The sequence below is a fragment of the Pongo pygmaeus genome, chromosome X, assembly GCF_028885625.2.
Source record: "Pongo pygmaeus isolate AG05252 chromosome X, NHGRI_mPonPyg2-v2.0_pri, whole genome shotgun sequence".
Classification (NCBI taxonomy): domain Eukaryota; kingdom Metazoa; phylum Chordata; class Mammalia; order Primates; family Hominidae; genus Pongo; species Pongo pygmaeus.
Window position 1 is genome coordinate 152,639,272 of NC_072396.2, and position 24,273 is coordinate 152,663,544.

The 24,273-nt window shown below is 34.8% G+C and overlaps 1 protein-coding gene across 12 annotated transcripts in view; it reads left to right on the forward strand.

Annotated features, from left to right (window-relative positions):
- FMR1 (fragile X messenger ribonucleoprotein 1) overlaps positions 1 to 24,273 on the forward strand; it is a 38,824-nt gene that overhangs the window by 2,812 nt on the left and 11,739 nt on the right. For 6 of the 12 annotated variants that reach the window (XM_054471750.1, XM_054471755.2, XM_054471757.2 and 3 more), the window contains exons 2-12: positions 7,341 to 7,393; positions 10,953 to 11,046; positions 13,725 to 13,796; positions 14,062 to 14,210; positions 15,366 to 15,459; positions 15,545 to 15,661; positions 17,851 to 18,021; positions 18,113 to 18,191; positions 21,696 to 21,805; positions 22,661 to 22,795; positions 23,274 to 23,336. In XM_054471750.1, the coding sequence (XP_054327725.1) occupies positions 7,341 to 7,393; positions 10,953 to 11,046; positions 13,725 to 13,796; positions 14,062 to 14,210; positions 15,366 to 15,459; positions 15,545 to 15,661; positions 17,851 to 18,021; positions 18,113 to 18,191; positions 21,696 to 21,805; positions 22,661 to 22,795; positions 23,274 to 23,336 (1,137 nt within the window). The remainder of the gene's footprint in view (positions 1 to 7,340; positions 7,394 to 10,952; positions 11,047 to 13,724; positions 13,797 to 14,061; positions 14,211 to 15,365; positions 15,460 to 15,544; positions 15,662 to 17,850; positions 18,022 to 18,112; positions 18,192 to 21,695; positions 21,806 to 22,660; positions 22,796 to 23,273; positions 23,337 to 24,273) is intronic. The other 6 variants (XM_054471753.1, XM_054471758.1, XM_054471762.2 and 3 more) reach the window with 1 other exon arrangement.

Below are 24,273 nucleotides of genomic sequence, written 5' to 3' on the forward strand. Positions count from 1 at the left end.
GACTTAGAAAAAATTGGTCACGTGTACCACTTTATAGTGCCCTGCAGGTGTTAAGATATGAAGACATATCTTCATATCTTACACCTCATAAAATCTTTACAAAGTATTTTCTAAATGAATAATGATGAAATAAAGTCTTTATTCTAGGTGCATCTGCCCCACATAATTTGTTTTCTTTGGACTAGAAGTTTTGATGTGTTGAGAATGGTAATGAATTAACTCCATTTTAAATGTAGAATGCGTATCACTCCAATATGAATGCCCTAATAAATCCTAAGATTTGTAGGTTTTGTGTACTAGTATGAAAATTACTAAAGATGGATAAATCACATGTTGGAGACATAAGATACAAACCTTTTTTGTTTTCTGAAAATACAGCCTCTGATTTCTGATTCCTTATTGTAATATGGTGTAATTATACTAGATTGTAATTTTGTTGTTAGATTATACTTTATTTTTTAAGTTCAGTGTTTGAGGACAGACTTTCACTTGGTTAGTAGTATTATGGCAGCTAGCAGCTAAATATGATAAAGTGTACAATCAAAAGGACATTTTTAATGAAGATATTAGTGGTCTAACATGTCATTTCAGATACATAGCTGAAATGTGGTAAAATCAGTTTTACTACAAATAAACTTGCATAAGGTTTATAAATTTATAAGTTTATAAATCAACTTGGGTAAAGTGTAAATAAACTTGCACTCGTGGTTTCTCTGAAGTCTCTTGAGCTAACTTTGCATAAAGGTGTTATTCTGTACTTCGAGGAAGTGAATTATTGGGGTCAACCACATTTTTTTTTCCTTCCTACAATCTAATTGCCCTTTTTAGTTTTTAGGATCTTCGTGGCTGCATCATTTTTCCCCTTTTGAACTGTACATTTTCTAACTCCATGCTTAAATATTCTGATAACCTCCAAATTATTAATTAGATGCAACATTCAGTGGTATATTACTGGAGTTTCTGATTTCTGCCCACTATAGGAATGTGCTTCCTGAGAAGATTGGGATCGTGATTATAATAATAGTTAACAGGGGATGAGTACTTTCTAGGTGCCAGGCACTGTTCTCTCTGATACTTTATTTGATGTATTGTTGTTATTCCCATTCTTTAAATGATGCACAGAGAGGTTAGGTAAGTGACTTACTACCAAGTGTCAGGGCCATTAAGGGTCAGGATTCTGAATTCCTGAAATGATGAAATTTAGCTTGAAGAAATAGGTTTGATTTCCTGCTTAGTTTTCAATTTCATTGTGGTCTCTGATTGTATTTTGTGCTATAACACTGCCTTAGCATCCTATAACTGTAGTTACAATGTTATATTACCATTTTTTATTGTTAATACAAAGCCATCATGAAATACTTCAGTTTATGTGCCAGCTTTTTTTGTTATTAATTCTTGAACCTTGGCGCTGTACTTCTTCATGTGGATGCCTGTTAAGGAAAGATAAAGTTAGAAATCTTTGACCCTGCTAGGAAATTTGCCTTTGTTATATTGGGAGCTCGTAAAACTGAAGTATTCAAAAGTTAGAATATATACACACAAGAAAAGTTAGTAACTAATTTAATAACGTTTTCTTTGCACATGTCTCTGTTGTCTTTTGGTCAGAGTGAAGCAGAATGTGTTTTTCTCATAATTTGTAGCAAATGCCTATATGAAGTCCTGGACATGTGGTATGGTTGGAAGGACTGTTGATGAGATTTATTGTCTCTGTTTATTCTTTTATGTTGCTAGTGTCCCCATACAACGGGGTGGGGGGAGTGGGGACAAAATGATAACTTGCTTTATATATGAAGCCTTGGGTTTGAATCATACTTTTATCACATTTCCTATGTCCCTATCCTGTCTCCCGCAGGTTTTCTTTCTTGGTTTTCTTTTTTGGTTTTCTTTCTTCCTTTCTTCCTTTCTTTTCCTTTCTTTCCTTTCTTTTCTTTCTTCCTTTTTTCTTTTCTTTTTTCCTTTCTTTCCTTTCCTTCATTTCTCTCCTTTGCTTCTTTAGTTTGTTTCTTTGTTTCTTTAGTTTGTTTCTTTGTTTCTTTAGTTTGTTTCTTTGTTTCTTTAGTTTGTTTCTTTGTTTCTTTCGACAGGGTCTCACTGTCGCCCAGGTCTCACTGTGCAGTGAGACAGGGTCTCACTGTGCAGTGGTGGGATCTCAGCTCACTGCAACCTCCACCTCTCGGGTTCAAGCCAGTCTCATGCTTCAGCCTTCCAGGTAGATGAGATTACAGGCATGTGCCACCATTCCTGGCTTTTTTTTGTATTTTTAGTAGAGATGAGGTTTCGCCATGTTGGCCAGGCTGATCTCAAGTTATCTGCCTGCCTCAGCCCTCCAAAGTGCTGGAATTACAGGCATGAGCCACCGGATCTGGCCTCCAGCAGGTTTTCTTTAGGAGGGATATTTTACAATGCTGTAAGTTTTTCCTAACGAGAATTATCATAGCACTACATGTTCTGTCTTCAGTAAGTGATAGAAGCTTACTGATGTTGTAGTTATGTTCATTGGTGGTCGGGTGTACATTGAAACTTTGACACATAATATCCTCTCCTGTGAGCAGTGGTTCCTGTTTGTAAGATACTTTACTAAGGGAAGGAATGTGAGGTGTCGCTGGGGAGAGTTTACCCAAATAAGGATGGACTTTCTGTCTTTGTTTCATCAGTCCTGGTAATAGAATGTTTGAATAGACAGCTCTAGGCATTACATACTTTCGTAAATATGATTGTTGTAATTACCTCTTTGGCCCAGTTGCCAGTAAATTAGGGACCCCTTAATGATTTATTTCCTGTTTATTCACCCTGATGAAGAACTTGTATCTCTTTTAAACTGTACTTTATCACCTTTCTCAAATCCCAAGATTTTCATCACATTTTTTTTTCTTCCCAAACTCTAAATAACCTTTTAATATTAAGTATCTCTGTGGAAACATTCTTTTCTTTTTCTATCCCAACTTTTAAAGCTTTTTTAAAAAAAGTGTGCTTTTGTTGGGATGTACATTTTCCAAATGCAAAAGCATTTATGATTCTGCATCTCTTATAAAATATGACACTCTCTACTTTTCTCTCATTTATTTAGTGCCACCCATGTGTGTAATTTCATTACCCACAGCAGTCTTAGGAGGCTGGTCGAGTTCCTTATTTGCAGATGAGGAATCTGAGGTCCAGAGATCACTTCTTGGTGAGAGTCTCACAGCTATTATGTGTTAGAGCCAAGATTTTGAACGTAGGTCTGATCACAGCAAAACCGTTAACCACGAAGTACACTGAATCCAGTAAGAGCCCTAGCCCTCACGCAATACACTTTAATTCCCCTGTGCGTTCATTCAAATTCATTGAATTTGCTGCCTTTGGAAACCTCTCAGGAACCTCCTCAACCTCTCTTCTCTACAGACATCAGCTTTGCCTGATAGGTAGGGATCATAGCAAAACACAGTTTTCCAAGGTGGTGATAGGTGGAGTGATAGTGCTCTGGAGATGGCCGAAGAAGGAAGGTATGAGTGTATCTGTGGGTGGGTGAGTGGTGGATAAGGGGAAGGACAGAGCCAAAAGGGGGGCCTTTTGGAAAAACTATGATGAGAAACAGGAAGATGGAACCTTGTTGGAATTAGTGAAAGACCTTAGAATGCACAGGAGGTATTTGTCCTTCAGTGAGTGTAGACCAAGCATAACCTATGAGTTTCTTTTATTCCACTTATTAAAGCAGCAACCAAAGGTATTATATACCTTCTGTATTCACTTAAAATGACTGATTTTGAAAAAGTCATGCAAACATCCATTTACAGATAAGCCTCATTAACTCAAAGGCAGTGGCCTTGTTGGGCTCTGATGATTACTCAAACCATTTCTGACACTCTGACACTACATCCGGAAATGCATTCAGAGCCTGCAAAAGCTTTTTTTTTTTTTTTTTTTTTTTTTTAAATAGCTACAGCACTTGCAGATCTTCCTCCTTTGAGAGAATATTTGATTTTAGGAAATAAGCAAATGTGGTAAATAAGTATGATTCAACTGGGCAATAACTTTTAGGCAAAGAGAAAAAAACAAAATATAGCAATGTAGTAATAAGGCTGATAGTATAGTGCTTTTATGATGAATCTGAAAACAGTCTCCAACATTTGTAAATATTTTAAATCGGGTCTGTCTACTGCAGTAGCCCTTAAGCCCTATGTAGCTATTGAGCACTTGATGTGTTGCAAGAGTGAATTGGAGACTGATTTTAATTTTATTTAATTTTAATGTAAGTAGTCGCACATGACTGGTGGCTACTGCAGTAGATAGCATAGTTTTAGACAAGGGCAGTAGTCTTGGGTAGATACTTGATTTACTTAGAACATTTCTTTACCTAGCTGTAACAAGGTTCTAATAGCTGATTAAAGGACTTAACATTTTTTGCATATAATATACAGTAAGGAACTAATGTTAATTACTGCCAAGATGTATAAACATTATAAAACTTTAAACAAGGATGAACACAGAAGCAGTGGCCCTTCTTTGTAAATAAGGGTTCAGTTGCTTCCTAATAGGTGTCTTAATTTTAGTTAGTAATCTAATAGCACCCCCAAAAAGCAAACTGTTAATTTGTTATTAGCCATCCTGTAAAGACAAGGGAGAAATGGGGGCCAGGAGAGTCCTCTTTCCCATTCGCCATAATTTTTACGACCTATAGAAATAAGAGCCTAAGAGTGACCAGTTCCTGCAACCTAACTCAAAATTAGGCCTCTCTGTTGAAGTAATAGTGAGGCAAACAATCCCTTGAAACACTGGGGCATGCACCCTTATGAAATCTAATAATCCTAAAATATCATTGGCAGTATTAAGCTAGAGTTCTCAAAATGTGCTGTAGGAAATATTGGTCATTTAAATATAGCTGAGTAAAAATAAGCAAGATCAAAATGATAAGAAAATGTTGATCCCCTTTTGAATTATATTGGTCATTTAAATTATAAATTATAAATTATATTGGTCATTTAAATATAGCTGAGTAAAAATAAGCAAGATCAAAATGATAAAGTGTTGGTCCCTTTTTGAACCAGTAACTATAAGGGTATATACCCATGCTTAACTTAAAAATAATTATTTAGCCACCTTGGGTATAGCACAACATATGGATGCCATTATAGTCCACCTTGATCTTACAAGGAAGCTTTCTTTTAGCGTAGCTTTACTTTTATTTAAGCATTATTGAAGAAGCTTGGTATCTCTGTTTAAGTTGCTTCTGTATCAGTGTTTTCCAGGGCCCTGTCTCAGCTTCCATAGTTTTTCTTAAGAACAGCTAATTAATGCTTCACTCCATATGCTTTAATTTGATATTTTGGGAAGTTTCATTTTTTAAAATAATCTTTTTATATCATAGGCCTTTGAAGACATATTTGTTTACCAAGACATCTGCATTGAACCATTTGTTTTTAAAAACATGTATCAGGCATGTTCTATATACCAGAAACTATGCCATTTACTGAGGACACCGAAGTTAGAGAATGGTCTTAATCCGAACTAGTTATTGTCTCACTATCCAATATGGATATCAAACATTCAACGTCATGAGGATTTACTACTGTGTTTTCTCCCAAGAGTTTTATAGTTTTAGTTCTTATATTTAGGTCTTTGATGCATATTCATTGATTTTTTTTTTTTTGTATGCAGTATGAGGTAAAGGTTGAAACGTATTCTTTTTGCATGTGGGTGTCCACTTGTCCCAGCTTCATTTTTTGAAAACACTATGCTTTCCCCATTGAATTGTCTTGGCTTCTTTGTTGACAAAGGATTTATTATTTCTGCCACAACCCAGCTGTTTCTTACTGTCTAAACCTTTATGCCTGCTGCCCCTTAGGCTTAGTGGAATGCCTCTCCATCCTCCACTCTCTTTTGTTTAGCTAATACTTCCTTATCCTTTAAGGGGTCAGTAGGAACCTCATCTTCTTCAGTATGTTTTCCTTTGTCTTATCAACCTACCACCATCACCCACACACATACCTTTTCCCTAAGGCTGAGATAGGAACCTCTTAGGCAATGATCTATTTGATAACTACTCACTGAGTTCATACTAGACACTCTGCAGTATATCCGTAAATGAAGTAAAACCTGACACCACCCTCAGGAAACTTACTGTTAGTGAGAAAATGGGCTATAATAATAGAGTGGGGTAAGTTTATTGTAGGGATAAGCATAGGATGCTATGAGAATGGAGAGGACAGGAATTTAACCTAGACTTCTCAGTTCTCCCGTTGAAGATGACATCTGAACTGAAATCTGGAAGACCAGTAAGAGATAGCTATGTAAAAAGAGGGGAAGGACAATAGGAAAGAAGGAATGGAGAGAGGCCCAGAAACTACAGAGTATGGCACAAGTAGTTTAGCATTGTTGGGTCACAAATTCTAAGGATATGAAAGATAAAGTTGGAGAAGTGGTGGGGCTGGGGAGGACAGCTCCTGTAGAGCCTTTTACAGCGGGAGAAGGAGTTTGGCTATGGTCCTGCAGGCAGGGAGAAACACATACAGAATAAATTTGAGTAAGAAGCTTAAATCTCCCCAAGCCCTTTTAAAATGAATTAAGATATAAAGCCTTTGGGTTTCTTTATGCTTTGTCCTATTCTTCTAATTGTCCAAAACAAAACAAAAACCCTCCTTTTCTGTACCTATTAAAAGGTTAATTTTATAAAATTATGGACAGCATGCTGATTAAAGAATTCTTGATAATTAGCTATTTTGTTCTGTCTTTGTGTAGATTACTAACAATTGTGTCATCAGATTTAAAAGATCTAAACCTCTGGACTTTATATATTTTTTCTACAAGTGCCTGTGAGATTGAGAACTTAATTCAACTCTAGTAACTGGACTTTTTAGTGTTGTTTGCAGCATATGATTGTTAAAGAAAGTTTAGTATATTTGTGTGTGTATATATATATAGATAGATAGATTTGAGGTTATATTTAATCATTGACTATTGGTATTCTAAGATTTTAAGGAGAAAAAGGTAGGTTACAACATATGGCTGATATATGGTTCTGGAACAATTTTCTTAGTTTTCAGTAATTCTATCCTAAAATGTACGTCCGGCTTTGTACTCACTACCACGTTGTAATTTTCAGTATACTTGTCTATTTTTTGAGATGTTGAAATCTGTGGAGAATTTTTTCTCATGTTTAGTGTTTTAGCTTTCTGTATCTCTAGGGTATAGCACATACAAGGTGGCAATATAGATGTGCTTAATGAATAAAATGATCTTCAAAAACAGACCTTCATTTGAAGTTCTATTTTATTCATAAAACGTTTGGTATCACTGTAAAATTTAACTAAAAACAAAAACTATCTTTAAGCTCACAAGTTAATTTAACGTTTTTTCTTACACAGGCATTTGTAAAGGATGTTCATGAAGATTCAATAACAGTTGCATTTGAAAACAAGTAAGTGTCTTGTTATATAATTTTAATGATGAGGTTCTTTAATATTTTATGCTAATTCTACTCTTCATTTTTTAAAAATTCAAGTCTAGTTTGAGTGCTTTTCAGGAATGGATCTTCATGTTACTGACTGAGAAGTTTCTCAACAACTCAGTATTAAACTAATTTTGGAATGACTGTTTCTACTAATGACCTGGAGGTCCCTTATTGTATGGTATTGATCCTTACATCTTAATTCCCTTGAATGTGAAGAAAGAAACCAGAGATTCTTGTGTATTAGTAACTGGAAGTTCACATAGGAATATTTGTAAATTTTTAAAAGATAGTAATGAAGAGATTCATGGGTGTTGCTAAAAAGCTGTATGTGAGTTCTTTAACATTAAATCTAAAACTGATGGTTTTAGTTGTCTAGTATATTTTATGGAAACAGTCATGTTTACCTATTATCTGATTTTTTTTAATGTTTCATATATTCAGCAATAGCAGTAGCTGATCTTTTCTGCTCTCTTTTGCTAGATGAGGAAATAAAAACAGTCATAGGCCTAGGAATATTAACTGTATGAAAGCATCAGTAGTATAGATGTTAACATTTTATTGGAGAAGACAAGTCTCTTGACTAAATGTTTTCAATGCTAATAAAGGCTATTTTCAGGGTAGCTGTTTAAGATTGTAAAGTACATATAAACTCCTTAGTCAAAGTGTAGATGTGGCTATGATCTTAGGATTTTACTAAACTCTGATGGATGGTTAACAGTTATCATTTTTTTGGCTCTTATATACCAAGAAAATTAATAATACATCAAAAGCAGGCTGCAAATCTATAGAGACAAAGTAGATTAGTGATTGCTTAGTGCTGGGGCTGGTGGGGAGAACATAGCTAAAGAGTGCAGGATTTTTGTGTGTGTGGCAATGAAAATGTTGTAAAATTGACTGGTAATTATTGCACATAACTGTAAACCTTCTATAAACCATTGAATTGTACATTTAAATTGATGAATTATAATGATATGTGGATTATGTCTGCTGAAATGTAGTATGTGACCCAGGCATACTGAGCAATAAATACACACATCTTGCTTCTAAATAATTTAAAACCAGGCCTGGGTTTCAGTGTCTAGAAAATAAATTTCATAATTGAACTTAGCAGATTCTTTTGGCTAGCAACAGGACAAAGTAGTATCCTTAGATGCCTGAAACACATGTAGGGGGACAGAGATAAAAGAATTGAAAGCATCTAACCCTATTTCTGGCTCTGGACTAATAATCGCAGACCAAAATACAAATTTGAATAATAGAATACCTTTCCCTGAATACATAAAGCCAAAAGTTTTAGTATTTGTCTCTTCGCTGTTTCATATATCCATGGCTATGCAATAGACAACAGCATCACACCAACAGAGGAATCTTTGATAACTTGGAGGGTATTTTTTTTCTTACAATTATACACTTTATCTGCTTACTTACATCACTAGGTAAATGCTGTTTCCCATAAAGGAAGAGTTGTCTTTATTTGCTACTCTTTTAGTTTTTCCTGTAGTCTATAATCTAAAGTGTTAAGCAAACACTCATTTCCTCTATGCATTTAAGAATTTGTCTGGTTTATACATTGATTTATCAGATCACTTCCTTTTGATTTTCAATCAGATTTCTACCATAAACTTAAAATTATTTCATCTTTGGACCTTCTAATTATTTATCTCCTGTACCATATCTGCATGAAAGTTTCTCTTCAAGCTCTTTGTCATCCTGGGAGTTTGAAATAGATCATTGATTTTTCCTTGTGTTCATGGAGTATGTTTGCAATACAACACTGGGTTTGAGCACATGAATAGGATTTAATAGGTCTCTACCAAAGTAATCTCTTTGCCCTTCCTTGTGTGTTTCCTTTTTGGTTTTCTGTTAGAAACAAAACGAAAACAGTGTTTTGTAAAACGCCAGATTGTATTTACCCTTTCTTTCCTTTCAATCAGGAAGAAGTTCCTGTTACTGATACCAGATTGTTTTAGGTGCTTTGTTTTTAGGTGCTTCCTAAACCTTCCATAAAGCATAAAGGTGTTTTCATATTTCACATTTTTAAAGAAGGAATTTGAATTTTTATCTGTATACACTTAAAATCATTATTTCTTTGTTGGAACCATTAAGTTATATATTATTATATGTTTTAAAATCAAATTTAGCAATGAATGTATAACATCTATTAGGTGTGTATAATAACTCAGAGGAGGGTTCAGTTAATTTAGGCCCTAATCAGATTTCCACAAATTCTGACTTAATATTTGCCCTCTTATATAACAGCTCTTCCTTAACAAAAACGAGTACTTTTCTCAATAGAATTTTACTAAGAAAGCTCTTTAGTAAAACATCGACATTATACATACAACGTATCTCAGTGTCTGCTGATGAAGAACACCAAAAAGAACCCAGATGTGACTGCTCTGGAAGTTGAATCCTCAGTATTTTTGCAGTTTGTCTTTCAATATTTTATTTGTGTGTGTGTGTGTGTGTGTATATATATATATATATATATATATATATATTTTTTTTTTTTTAAGACAGGATCTCACTCTGTTACCTAGGCTGGAGTGCAGTGGCATGATCATGGCTCACTGTAACCTTGAACTCCTGAGTTTGAGCTATCCTCCCACCTCAGCCTCCCAAGTAGGTGGGACTATAGGCACATACCACCGCACCTAATTTTTTTTTTTTTTTTTAATAATTTGTTGTAAAGACCAGGTCTTACCTTGTTGCCCAGGCTACTCTTGAAGTCCTGGCCTGAAGCAGTGCTCCCACCTCAGCCTCCCAAAGCTCTGGGATTATAGGCTTGAGCCACTGCGCCCCTAATATTTTATATTTTTATAGATATAAAAAATAATTTGGTATGTTTCAGAGTTGTTTAATATCATTTTAAATTTAAAAACATAGGCAACTTAAACTCCTATAGGCTGTCTCCATCGGGTTTCTGTGGTTTAGGAGACCCCACCATCCCAGTGCATGCTGATAACGTCATACTGATCAGCATCCAGCTACCCACAGCAAGAATTGACCACCTCGTGGGATCTAAAATTTAAAGGGGGAAAAGTGAGTTGTGAATTGCTAATGTGCTGACAGCCCCATTTTGCTTGGGAATTAGAGGGCAGTTTTTGTGGTCCTTGGAATGTGGTTAAAATTCTTCTGCAAGTGGAAGTATATTTATATTACTAACAATTACTGGTACTAATATTCAAATATTGAAGGAAATTTCTGTTGTGGACTTACGTTTAAAGCTCTTAGAAGTTGAAATTATTGGAAAGAAGACTTGTTTTGAAAATCATAATGTTGCTGTATTGTGTTTAGAGAAATATTCCAAATGGGAGTAGGCTGCTGTGCTGCATGCAGACTTTGCTGAAATGTTACTGTATTGCCGTTATGTCCCACTCAGCAAAAACTGATGATTTTAAAGCTTTTGCTTCTTGAAACTAGAAAAAGAGGGGTCAGGCTTAACCAAAAGTTGATGGCAGAGTGGTCATTGTTTCAGTTAAACATGAAAAGCATGTTAAATAATTTTATGTTTGCTTATTTACAGCTGGCAGCCTGATAGGCAGATTCCATTCCATGATGTCAGATTCCCACCTCCTGTAGGTTATAATAAAGATATAAATGAAAGTGATGAAGTTGAGGTGAGTTTTCCCTGCCATAAAGTCATTTAGCACTGAAGGAGTGGGGTTAATTTATCTGTGTTTTTTTTAATACTTTGTCTTTAACACTGTTTAAATTACTTTGAGAATTACAGTTGGAATGGACATGTGCTTTTGACTAACTCATCTTATTAATAATTCAAAATGATACATGATGCTTACATTTGGCTATTTGAGCAGTACTCAGAGCATATATTTGAAAGTCACTGCCTCAAGTTCCTTTGCCAACTAGTAATTCTTTTCTCCTTCTCTCAATTTTTGAATCTTTGAATAGTATGTTGTTTGTTTACAACTGTGTCCCCATTGTAAGCAAAATGGATTATGAAAATTAATTTTACACAGGAAAGAAATCATGCTTTATTACAAAATAGTATACTAGAATTTCTTTAAGTAGCAGTGAATCTTCTTGGTATATTTTTAAAAACCTACAAGCTTTAGTTTATACATATTGGTAAAATCTCTTTTTCACAGGTTATACCGTGAACTACCTGCTTATCTTCCGTTGAGCTCTTTGACCAAAATGTGCTATGGAGATCTAACATGTGAACAGAAATGTTGTGTTTGTGATTTCTTTCTCCATTAGAAATTGGTTTTGTATTTAAGGCGCTTACAGTGCCTCATATAGTTTGTGTGGTATCTTCTCTCCTTCGTATCCTTTCACATACTCCATTTTGAGCTGCTTCTCTTCTTTTTCCACAATAATAAGCATAATGCCTTACTATTAGTTAATAATAGTTGCCGTTCCATGAATATTTGTAGTATGAAGGATGTCGCTAAGTAGACATTTGTGCAGGTGAGGCAGAGTGGTTCTAGGTCCTGTCCTTCAGTTCTTTATTTATTTATTTATTTATTTATTGAAATGGAGTCTCACTCTTGTCGCCCAGGAGTGCAATGGTGTGATCTTGGCTCACTGAAACCTCCGCCTCCTGGGTTCTAGCTATTCTTCTGCCTTAGCCTCCTGAGTAGCTGGGATTACAGTCACCCACCACTACGCCCAGATAATTTTTATATTTTTAGTAGAGATGGGGTTTCACCATGTTGGTCAGGCTGGTCTCGAACTCCTGACCTCAGGTGATCCACTCGCCTCAGCCTCCCAAAATGCTGGGATTACAGATGTGAGCCACCATGCCCGGCTGGTCCTTGAATTCTTATTTGCTGCACTAGGTAGTAAAGGTGTAGCAAAAACAGGACAGAATCTTCTGCCTTTGATGAAATCACATTCCAGTAAGGATAGCTAATATGACAGATGTGAGTCTTAAAGAAAAAAAAAAGGGAGAGGATGAAGGTGATATAGGGGCAGGATTGCTGTTTCAGAGAGTAGTCAGGGAAGATCGCTCAATGTCCAGGCCTGTGTTTTTCTCTCTACAGTTTTAAAGTGGACATAGGATATAGTGTTATTTATTTTCCAAAAATGTAACCAATCTCTACTAGGTGTAAGCAGCTGGGCTTGGTTTTGCAAGGGATCTTAATAGGGAACAGAAGCACTGTGTATGCTTAGCTGTCCACTTCCCCAGGAGACTGTAAGCTCTCTGAAGGCAAGACGCAGGTCTTTGGTCTGTATTAGGAGTACCCAGAATAGTGTTTGATGGAGGGATGAAAGGGACTTTTTCTCCCCAGCTTGGTCACTTGACAGATGGGGACCAATGAGATACCATTGCTAGGATGACCTCACTGTCTTAGACACCGATTCGTTGAGGTAATTTCTCTGGCTAGAGTAGTTGAGAAAGATGGAAGCAAGAGGGAAAGGTATGTTAAGTTGTATTCAGTCACTGTATTGTATGATCATTAACTTTGGTTGTAAAAGGGAGACAAGTTTGAGCTTTTACTCACTTGGTCAGCCCTAGACGCTGTACCTCTCTTGGCCTCATGTCCTTATCCCCCTTGTCTTTCTTGTTTCTCTTTTCTGCTTCTGAGTATCCCTGTCTCTCTCTCCATATATACTCTGTTGTCTCTTTTCCTGTTAACCTTGATTTGCTAGGGTCTTCATGAAAGGTTCCATGCTGTACATCTTAAGTGAACTTTGAAGTGGTCACCAAATAGATCAGTTAGAAGAACTGATCTGCAGTGTGTGACAGACCAGGAAAGTGATATCCAGAGGATTGCCACCATGAAGTTCTCCTTTTTAGTGGAGAGGAAGCAGGAGACCAGAGAGTGACCAAGGATCTGTCCATTTAGTTCCAGGAGATATGAATGCCAGAGTGGTATCCTTAGTGGGCTGAATGTTCAGTGGTCTTACTTTAGTGACCAAGCAACAAGACAGTAGGGCATGGTCAGTAACTTTCAGTCAATTTTTGCTTACTAGAATAAAGCAAAAATAAGCTTATACATTTTTAGATACATTTTTTGTAACTTGTTGAGTACCCAAGGAAAGTGTGCTTGTATTTATGAGCGTCTATTTTCAGAGCACTAATTATTGCTGAATTAGAACAGAAATATAGGAAAACTGATTTTTACAAGGAGCTTCAAAGCAATCTCAGGTAGTTTCTGATTATCTCTGCCTACCTCGGGGTACATAGGGTTACAATTTGGTTGAAGATATATGACATGTGATTTTTAAAGACACCTGGGGCATTTTAAGAAAATTTCCTCGATATCTGATAATCTGTAGATTTCAAAATTATGTTAATCATGAAATATTCTGTGTTGTAATTTTTGTGTAGGTGTATTCCAGAGCAAATGAAAAAGAGCCTTGCTGTTGGTGGTTAGCTAAAGTGAGGATGATAAAGGGTGAGGTAGGAAAATGCCTATTTAAATTTTTTTCTTGTATTGTTTCCTTTTTTTAAACCCAGGTTATACATTCCCGTGTGGATTTCTATTTTGAAGTAATATCTAATTTTGAGTAATTTAATTAAAATGTTTTCACTATGTGTTCAGTATGTTTCCGTTGGTCATAAATTTTTTCACATAGATAATTTATTTTAAAATAACTGAATAGGGAGAACTTCTTACTCTTACTTTAAAAATTGTGATTAGAAGTGACTTTTATTTATTTCTCAGTTTTATGTGATAGAATATGCAGCATGTGATGCAACTTACAATGAAATTGTCACAATTGAACGTCTAAGATCAGTTAATCCTAACAAACCTGCCACAAAAGATACTTTCCATAAGATCAAGCTGGATGTGCCAGAAGACTTACGACAAATGTAAGTTGATACACAAGAAATGCTGAGAACTTGGAAGTGATATGCAATTAGTTTAAAAGAATTTCTAGTATTTTAAAAATTTTTTAAAATACTAGAAATTGATTTTAAATTTGGTGGACTTCAGCAAAAATAGTTTGGTTTGCAAGAGCAATGGGGAAAAAACTTATTTAACTTTTCCTACTTATAGAATCAAGGCAGCCTTGCGCTTGTTTGAACTTACTTGGCTACACACGTGGCTGATGTACATAATGTACATTTGTTTTCTAAACTAACTTTGTTCATTCTAAGATTTAAAAACTGATCAAACAAATGTGATAATTCTGTCATACGTCACAAACTATAGACTAAATGATTTCTCCCGTTTTTTTCTCTTTTACCTAAAATGTTTTCAGATAAATGTGTAATAAGTAGAGCTAAAGAAGCTTTAAAAAGTCATCTCATCTTATAATTCTTGATCTGGAATAATGCTTAAAGACTATAGAAGAGATGCAGTTTTTTTTTTTTTTTTTTTACAGATTTTATTAAGTGAATACAGTACGTTTGATTTGGACATGTTGTTGAACATTAAATTTCAGTTCAGAATACATAGAAATCCTCCCTTTTCTAGAGATTGTGTATGTGTGTAAATTTTTGTGCCTTCTGGTTCGTGTACATTTCCTTCTCTCCCTCAAATTGTTTAGCAGTTTCTTACCCCATTCTCCGTGATGTGCTTCTTTCATATTGCATGCCTGTATCAAAACATCTCATATGCCCCGTAAATATATATACCTACTATGTACCCACAAAAACTAAAAATTAAAAAGGAAAAAAGAAAAGGCCTGCAACAAGAAAAGAAGAAAGAAATCAGATACCCTGTAGGTAGCTATCTCCAAAAGTTTTCAATAGTTGACTTAAGAAAACTACTGACTTGTATGTAACTGAAATCAGGAAACCTGTAGTGTAGGGTGGTTCCCCTGAATATGTCTCTTTTGGTAATCTAAGCTGTAGTTCAGAAATGTACAGAAAAGGAGCTAAGCTTCTAAATGGATATAGCATATTTTGCATAAATCAAATTTAATATGAATCCATGATTCTTATATGTGTAAATCTGCCTGCATTTATTTATGTCAGTAGTTGGTAATTACTCATATTAATTTTTTTTTTTTTAATTTCTAGGTGTGCCAAAGAGTCAGCACATAAGGACTTTAAAAAGGCAGTTGGTGCCTTTTCTGTAACTTATGATCCAGAAAATTATCAGCTTGTCATTTTGGTGAGCATTTTTGAGTTGTTTATTTTTAGTTTAATTCATCTGGGGCAATTGCCTGATAATAATGTTGTTAATTTAAATCATTTAGTCCATCAATGAAGTCACCTCAAAGCGAGCACATATGCTGATTGACATGCACTTTCGGAGTCTGCGCACTAAGTTGTCTCTGATAATGAGAAATGAAGAGGCTAGTAAGCAGCTGGAGGTATGTCACTTTCCCTAGCACTGCTTGTAAGGCTACCTAGGAACGATAACTCTATCATTCCAAAACTTGAATATTGGGGAGCTTGTCATTTATTTACTGCTTCTTAACAATTCCTTAGGTTCTATAGTTGGAAAATTGTACAGAGCATAATCATACTAAAGTTTCCATGCCTGAGGTTTCAAAATTAAACAGCAGCTTATGTATATTAAGGGACTTCTGGTACTTTCACTTTTACTAGAAGTTTATCAAAGTCGCTAATAAAATGCGGCAATGCTTCTTCCATATAACATGTTGTCATTAAAAATACTAGAGAATATTTAAATATCTAATCATATTCCTTTCATTATGTATGTTTATCTTTGTTTAAAAGGGTATAGAACTTCTTCATTCTAATTGGTTGTCATTCTTTAAAACTCCTGTCTTCAGATTCCCGCCAGAGGCTATTTCCCTAACTTACTATTTCGTCTCTTAAGGTGCATTTTATCTACTTTTATTAATCCTCCAATAATTTTCATCACCATACATTTGTTTTCATTGATAACTATCAAGTACGTCCATCCATTACTATAGAAACTAACTAAGTGGATCTTAGATGAATGTGCCAGCTCTACTATATTACTGTCAAATTCCAGAGTTCATCATCATTATTCATTAGAAGGAAAACACCACACATTGGAGATAGTAAAGAAAAAAAAGGAGTTCCAAACTGCATTTTAGGAGAAAAGGTAGTCAAGACTGTGTTCTTATAAAAACCCTGTGAAATTTGCCACCTGTCAACTTGATGTGTGATGCTGAACTCTTAGCAGAAGGGGAAAAGTTTAATCTCCTTTTGCCACTTTGTTTTTTCTTAAGGCCATGGAGGTCTGTTTAATTGGTCTTTGCTCTCATTCTTTCTTGATGTCCCTGTGTTCATGATTTTGTGGTTCCTTTAGTGATTCTCTCATAACTTTTAGCCCAGAGCTGCCTCCTTACTTTGATTGTGAATATTATGAAAATATACTCATATGCCTCTTCTTAAACATCGAATTATTCTTAAATGATCTATCATACTTTTGGCTAACCATTTATCCGTGAATTATCAGTGAAAAAGAATGAACCAGATTAATGAACCAGGACTCAAAAAACATGACTTCTTGAAAAGTCCTAGAATTATTTTATAGATTTTATTACTCTAGTCTAAAAAAAAATGGATATTGCACTTTTAAATTATTTATGCTTGTTATATTCATTCATTCAAATTATCAGGTCTGTTGAACAGTGAGAAACTAGTATGCATGCCTATCTTTCTTCACTACTAATATTAAAGAGATTTACATGTTCCTATAAGAAATTCCCGTTTTTCAACATGAGCCACTAATACGTTTGGTTTTCATTAATGGCATGCTAGAACTAAACACTAAATTTTGATAATGGTATTTAAAGACAGTGATTATCCACAAGTTTGGGATGTCATTGTAACTTAGTTTCGTCATCACTGGATATTTACAACTGCTCATCATAATTGTGGATCCAGATCACAAGGTCTTACGGACTCTGGTCTCATGTTAGCTTTCAGATGCTTACTAAGTTTTTAATTTTTGACATTTTTTGTTTATTCAGTTTAACTACTGTACCAACAATTTTTGATTCCTTAGGTTTTGAGGGAGGTGTCATTTTAATGTCATTTCAACAGAGGAATGTTTAGACCACAGTACCTAATGATGTTATAAAAAATGGCACCATTTCCAGAAAATATATACTCATACCTTTTAATAAAAATGAAGTGAATAAAATTTTCTATAAAGATGATATTTAAACTTTTTTTTACCTAAATAAGTAACATTGAGTTTGTCAGACCGAGTGAGCTGGTTTTTACTGGGGAACATTTGACCTGCTTCTTAGTTATTATATCGCTGATGTCATTGGTTAACTAAGGCAGCCTTGCGATAAGTTTTCAGCAGTTACCTTGGAAAATGTCAACAAGTTCTTTCCTATTAACAAAAACATATAAAATGTCATAGACCTTTAGTAACCTAAAAAGTACTTAGGCTGTGAGAGGTATTTTCTAAAACCTGTTAGTTTTCACCTAAAACTATTAATAATTTATGGACCCCTCATATACAGGGTCAAGATAATTTACATGGCTGGCCTAAATACAGTTGTTGTAATAGTTGATAAAGTGTATTCATCAGACGTCCATTTCTCTTCAGAGTTCAAGGCAGCTTGCCTCGAGATTTCATGAACAGTTTATCGTAAGAGAAGATCTGATGGGTCTAGCTATTGGTACTCATGGTGCTAATATTCAGCAAGCTAGAAAAGTACCTGGGGTCACTGCTATTGATCTGGATGAAGATACCTGCACATTTCATATTTATGGAGAGGTAAATACTTTACTGCGTAGTTTTTTTTTTCCCCCAAACAAGTATTTCAGCTGGCTAATCTTTTGTCTTAAAACTTTTCCCCTTTTATTAGGATCAGGATGCAGTGAAAAAAGCTAGAAGCTTTCTCGAATTTGCTGAAGATGTAATACAAGTTCCAAGGAACTTAGTAGGTAAGTCAGAAGTATCTGTTGACATATAGTACAACAACTAAGTTTAGGTAAACAGTTTATTTATAGTGATAGAATTTCATTTTTTCTTACTGGTGGGTATCATTTAATTGAAACATAGTCTTTGAAATATGATCTGTTCTTATAGCGTACAAAAAAATATTTGTTAAGTATGATGCTCAAAGGTTACATTTTCAGAAGGTATTCAAAAGAGATTGCTTTTCTAGTTCAAACCTACTAATACCTGAAAGGATAAATCTTGCCCAGCCCTCCTGACTGTATACTTTTTATATCTTAAAATTAAATAATTTTTCAAAATGAATGATATTTGGGAGCTTTATGATTTGAAATAGATTTGTATTTGATCTTTCTTATGGGACTATAAAATGATAGCATTCATTTTAATTATCTCAGGGTTGAAGATCTGAACATAGGTTACTTAAATCTAAAAAGTTCCAAAGCTAGAAGAAACTTCAAATGTCTCTGGGACTTTCTGCAAAGTCAATAGTAATTCTTCATTTTGACTTGAGTACTGTTTTATGACCATCACCATCGTGAGTATCAGCAAATATTTAGGAGCTCTTCACCAATACTCCTAAATGCTGCAGATATCTTTAGTAGAACATATCAAAACCAGGTGCAGTTTTATCAAGAAAGCTACATATGTTTTTAATTTGTAAATAAAATTGGGACATACTGCCTATATGTTTTTTATCTTTTAAACTTGAGATCATGGCCGTTTTATATAAAGTAATACATGTTCTTTGGAAACTTTAAAGAAGAAAGTAAGGACTTCTCATACATTCTGTTTACGTAGTTTCAGTGCTAATTTAGCCTGCTTTTTTGTCAGCATAGAATCATAAACATCTTCCTTGTCATTAACAAACACTAGAAATGATAAATGTATCTCCCAAAGAAAATTAGCTTGAAGATAAAGTACAAATAGTAGGGAAATAATGCAGAAGTGTTAGCTCAGCTGTATACTACAGACAACTGGAGAATGTGTTTGTAATGTTACTAAGGTAACTTGCATACCAATTGTATGTGTACGGAATGTATGCATAGCGCAAGATAAAGTGCTAATCTCAAGACAGTCGGGTGATGAATAATATTTATTTTCTTCTTTACAGCTTGTCAAGCAATTGCATACCTTTTGTAGTTAGAAAGGTTATTGTAAATTTAGGAATTCTTATGGAAAAAGAGCCAGTAGTTTGTTTGTTTTTTTTAATAGCAAATGAGTAGAGAATTATGTGTCAGATTCATTAAAGTTGGTTTTGAAGGTGGCATGATGGTAGTGGGGAAAGTGCTTGGGCATTGGAGTTGGATCTGGATTTCAGTCCTACTTTATTCTTTGGTAGCAGTGTGACTGTGGGTCACTGTCTTAGCCCCCTTGAGAATTATTTTTCTTACCTATCAAATGTGATAATAGTATCCACCTCACAGAGTTGATGTGATAATTAAATTGGAAGATATAGTAGGGGACAATTCTGGACACAGTAGGGGACTCTGTTCTTCACCTTATTCAAAACAACTCCATTTCAGTAGAACAGAATCATAGTAAATTGCTCTTTGGGATTTGGAAATAAGTGTGTAATGTAGAATTGGATTATTTGCCATTAAATATTAAAAGTAGATTCTACCTGTGGTTACCTGGAAAGAAGAGGATCTCAGAAATAGCCAGAAAGACTGCTAAAAGTAAATCAGCCTTGTTTTTGTTTTGTTGTTTCTAGTTAGTAAAATGAGATAATTCTGTTTTAGAGATGGTCCATTGCAACACTGGGAACGTTGGAACTTTTCAGAAAGCATTTTTGTGTAAGATTTTGCAAGGCAGATATTTAGAGAGGTGTCATAATCAGTTTTGCATGCGTTTTGTTTGAGTCAACCAACATTATTTGTGATCTCTATTTTTCACAAACTCTCTTTAGTGTGTGCACTAATTTATCTTTCCATTAAAATTGGATTCTTCACTCATTAAGAATGAATTGGTATGACTATTCAGTCAGCTATAGTTAACACACAGTACTTAGGATAGTTAAGATATTATCTTAATAAAAAATCCCCAAATCTCATTTTTCGTTTGTTAACTCACTTAGATCTTTATTAAAGTCAACATTAATTCATGAAAATATAAGTGTTGCAGTTTAAAATCAAACTGTGTGAAGACTCCAAGTAGCTTCTCTCACCTCACCTTTCCCCTTTTCATTATAGAAGAACAGAAATAATTGACAGAAGGACCTAGACCAAGAATCCTGATTTAATGGTGTCAGTTCTGTTCTATGACCAGTCAAAGAGTTTCTAGGGGTGAATGAGGCAGCCACACACAGCAAGAATGTCAAAGCTATGCTCTGATTACAAGAGCCACAAGAATTTTTTGTGAGAAGGCTTTTCACTGAGGTCTTATCTAGCATTGGCTCAAAGCAAATTTTTGCTTCCGTCTTTTCCCCCAACTTTGCCTTGAGCTTTGCCTTTAAAGGCAAAAAGGAAAAAATGGAAGATGAGATGGTGAGGGCAAGCACATGGTGGATGTGGCCAATGTAAGGGTACTTAGGTACCTTGGGTGAGCCCTCAGAATCAGATGTAGTTCACATGTACATTTCTAGAATTAGTAATTCTTAAGTTTGTAATGTCTTGCTTTTACCACTCGTGTGATGATGCAAATGAAAGCGGTCATTTTCCAGTAATGTATATGATTGTAAAATAAATAAGGAAATGATCAAGTACCTATTTTTTACTGGTACCTGAAATCCCAAGTTTTAATAGATGTTACTGAAAAATACTTAAACTGGTTTTAAGCTTTTTCATTGTGGTTTTGAGTTATCTTAAAGTGAGTTTTCTTAATCTTTTACTCTGTGACTAATCCCTTCACTTTTTAATATATTGCTAAAGTTTGTAAGTAATGCACAGGAGTGATACTCTGTTAACACATTGACCTTGAAGAATTTGTATTCCTTTTGGATGTATGTATAGCTGCTTAAGCCACTTTCAGACTTAGATTATCTTTTATAAATGTGCCTTTCATACAGAATTCTGAAAATATTTACCATGGACAAAGAAGCAGATTTAAATCAGGTACAGATGAGAATTGAAAGTGTTGAATAAGTGAATATATTTCCCATGATCTCTCCTTTTTTCTGAATTCTTATAGAACTTTGCAGAAAGAATGATACATACCACAGGACCAGCAAGTTTAAAGTGTACCCTTTTGAGCAAAAATAAGAGGCTATCTTTGAACTGCCTTAAAAATTCAAAACTACCGAATCAGTTTGCAAGTATTAGTTAACTCTGGTACCTGACCAAAGGAGTTTAAACAATGATGTCCTAATTAAACGGAAAACCAGATTAACCATCTTGTTGAAAAGAGTCTCTACTTTGGTTTTGAAATCTTACAATTCAGTACATACACATAAAAATATCTGTCTGTATGAATGTAATAGTTTACAGTAGGACTGTGCTTACTGCTTTGAGGTATGTGTTTTTAAAACCAACCTTGATTTATTTATTTCTTAGGCAAAGTAATAGGAAAAAATGGAAAGCTGATTCAGGAGATTGTGGACAAGTCAGGAGTTGTGAGGGTGAGGATTGAGGCTGAAAATGAGAAAAATGTTCCACAAGAAGAGGTATGTTACAGTGCGAATATTTTGTGGCTCGTAAAATAAAAGTAAAAGTTTTTTATGTGATATGTTGAGGACCTCCGATATGTGCATAAAGTGAATGCAGATATTCTGATTATCAAGCATGCCCGCTATAATTAATGTTATAGTTGTAGATAATGGCCCCTCTCTCCTCTAATGCTGTGAGTTTGGATTAGTCACTTTATTGAATTCTTTTTTCCTAATCTTTAAAATGGGTGGTTATAAATTTTTAAATATGAGACATACATCACTGGGTCGAGTGTTAATGACAATTTAATAAAATAATATATGTGTAAATGCTTTGTAAAGCACTTTGTAAATGTTAATGTTGCTGACAAAAGCAAAATTGGAACACAGGTTAGGTTTTCTGGCTTTCATCTTTTCACTTTTTTAGTTTGGGGATTGTGTAGTATGTGTGTTTATTCTGTGTGCTTTAAATTTATTTCTGTGCTTAATATCTCTTCCCCATCCTCCTTACCTTTAAATTCTGTAACCCTTTTATCTTCATAAGTATATGCTTTTTGTAGCAGCTTTTAAAGTATTTGCATGGGGTAGAGAGGTGAGGATGCACCTTTCTGTGCAATAGTACTCTTAAGATACTATCTCATCAAAGAACCATAATTTTTACATATTGTCTAGCTTTCTTTTTGAAAGATTCTTTTAGCTAAAGTTAAATCTTTTTTTTCTGCTTACAATTTGTATTCTGTAATTTTGTAAACCAAAACTGTTTATAATAACTTAAATTTTTAAAAAATATGATGATTGATAACATTAATAGAGCTAAATAAAGTCTTAAATTGGTCCTTTTTTTCTCTTTTGTGTTTTCTGTTTTTTACCAAGGAAATTATGCCACCAAATTCCCTTCCTTCCAATAATTCAAGGGTTGGACCTAATGCCCCAGAAGAAAAAAAACATTTAGAGATAAAGGAAAACAGCACCCATTTTTCTCAACCTAACAGTACAAAAGTCCAGAGGGTAAGAATTACTTGTCACTTTGAATTACAATACAAGTAATTTGTCTCAGATGTCACAATTGGTTAGACTTGTAGGCTACTTATGTTCTATTTTTTTTTCAAATGTAATTGCCAGCTTATGAGATACTACATATTAATGTGATACATATTTTTCAATTTATTCACAGTAACAACTCTTATGCGCATAAACACAAAATAATGGGGTTGCATTTAGTGGTCACATTTTTCTTTTGACAGTGGACTCTCTTTCTTCCATGCCTTCTCTCTTTAAATTTTGCAGGTATCATAGCTCAAAATACACCTTCTCTTAGATGCATTAGTTACTGCTTGAACCATATTTTAGAAACTAATTTTCTCTATTTGAACTAATCTGTTTAGACATGGGTTTAAAAGTCCTGCAGTGAAAGTCCTGCGTTCAGGCTTCTGTGTATCGTTTGTTATAGTTAATGACATCCCTTGCATTCCTTATACTGCTTTAGGTGTTAGTGGCTTCATCAGTTGTAGCAGGGGAATCCCAGAAACCTGAACTCAAGGCTTGGCAGGTAGGAAAACATTCCTTGAGAAATACACTTTCAGTTTATATTTTAATGTTTATTCCCCTTGTTAAGAAAGATTACAAATGATTATCAGGATTAGGGACTGGAGGGAGGAGTGTTTGTGGGTATGTGGATCCATTGCCCTGGAGTTAAAGCTTAAACACCTTCATGCCGCTTGTAAGGCTTTTCCCAGTTACTTGCCCAGTTATCATCTTTAAATTATCTTCTCCCTTGCACTCTAGAGAAGCTTAAGCCGTACTCTGAACATTCTCGTGCTTATTTTGCTTCTAGACGTATGTACAGGTTTACTCTGCCTGGAATGCTTTTTCTCCTCCACATGTCACTTCATTTTGACCTTATTCCTTACAAAGTTTTCCTTGTGCACTTGCCAAAGATCCCCACCCTGACTGGTTCAAGAGCCTTCTCCTTCTGTTTTGCAGTGTGCTCACCCCTAGCATAGCACTTAAACATAGATGTTTATTTGTTGATCTCCTCAACCACATTGTAAGTTCTTTGAGGGCAGGGAGAGCCGGTGAGAACTGTTTATGGAAAAAAATGTTGTGGACTCATGGATTAAAAGCAAAGGTGCCATTTTACAAAGAGGACTATAACGGCAAGTGGATTGGATATGTCTCATTGCCGGGCAGCCCATTATCCCAGAACATAGAGTAACTTTTTTCTGGTGTCCGTACTGAAGGCCATCATTCCATTCTTGCCTTTCTTCATTTTAATTTACTATTCAGGTCTACTCGTGAAGTGCTTAAATTAGAGTGGCCCTTGGGGTACTCCAACAGTTTAGACATGTTGCAAGAAAAGATATTTGTAAATAATTTGCTCCAAAGTCAATCTAACTAAATCTATTACATAGGATTTTAAAGCTTATTTTGGTGATATTTGACCCAGAGGGAAGGGTGTAGCATTCATTCCATCACATGGTATTTTG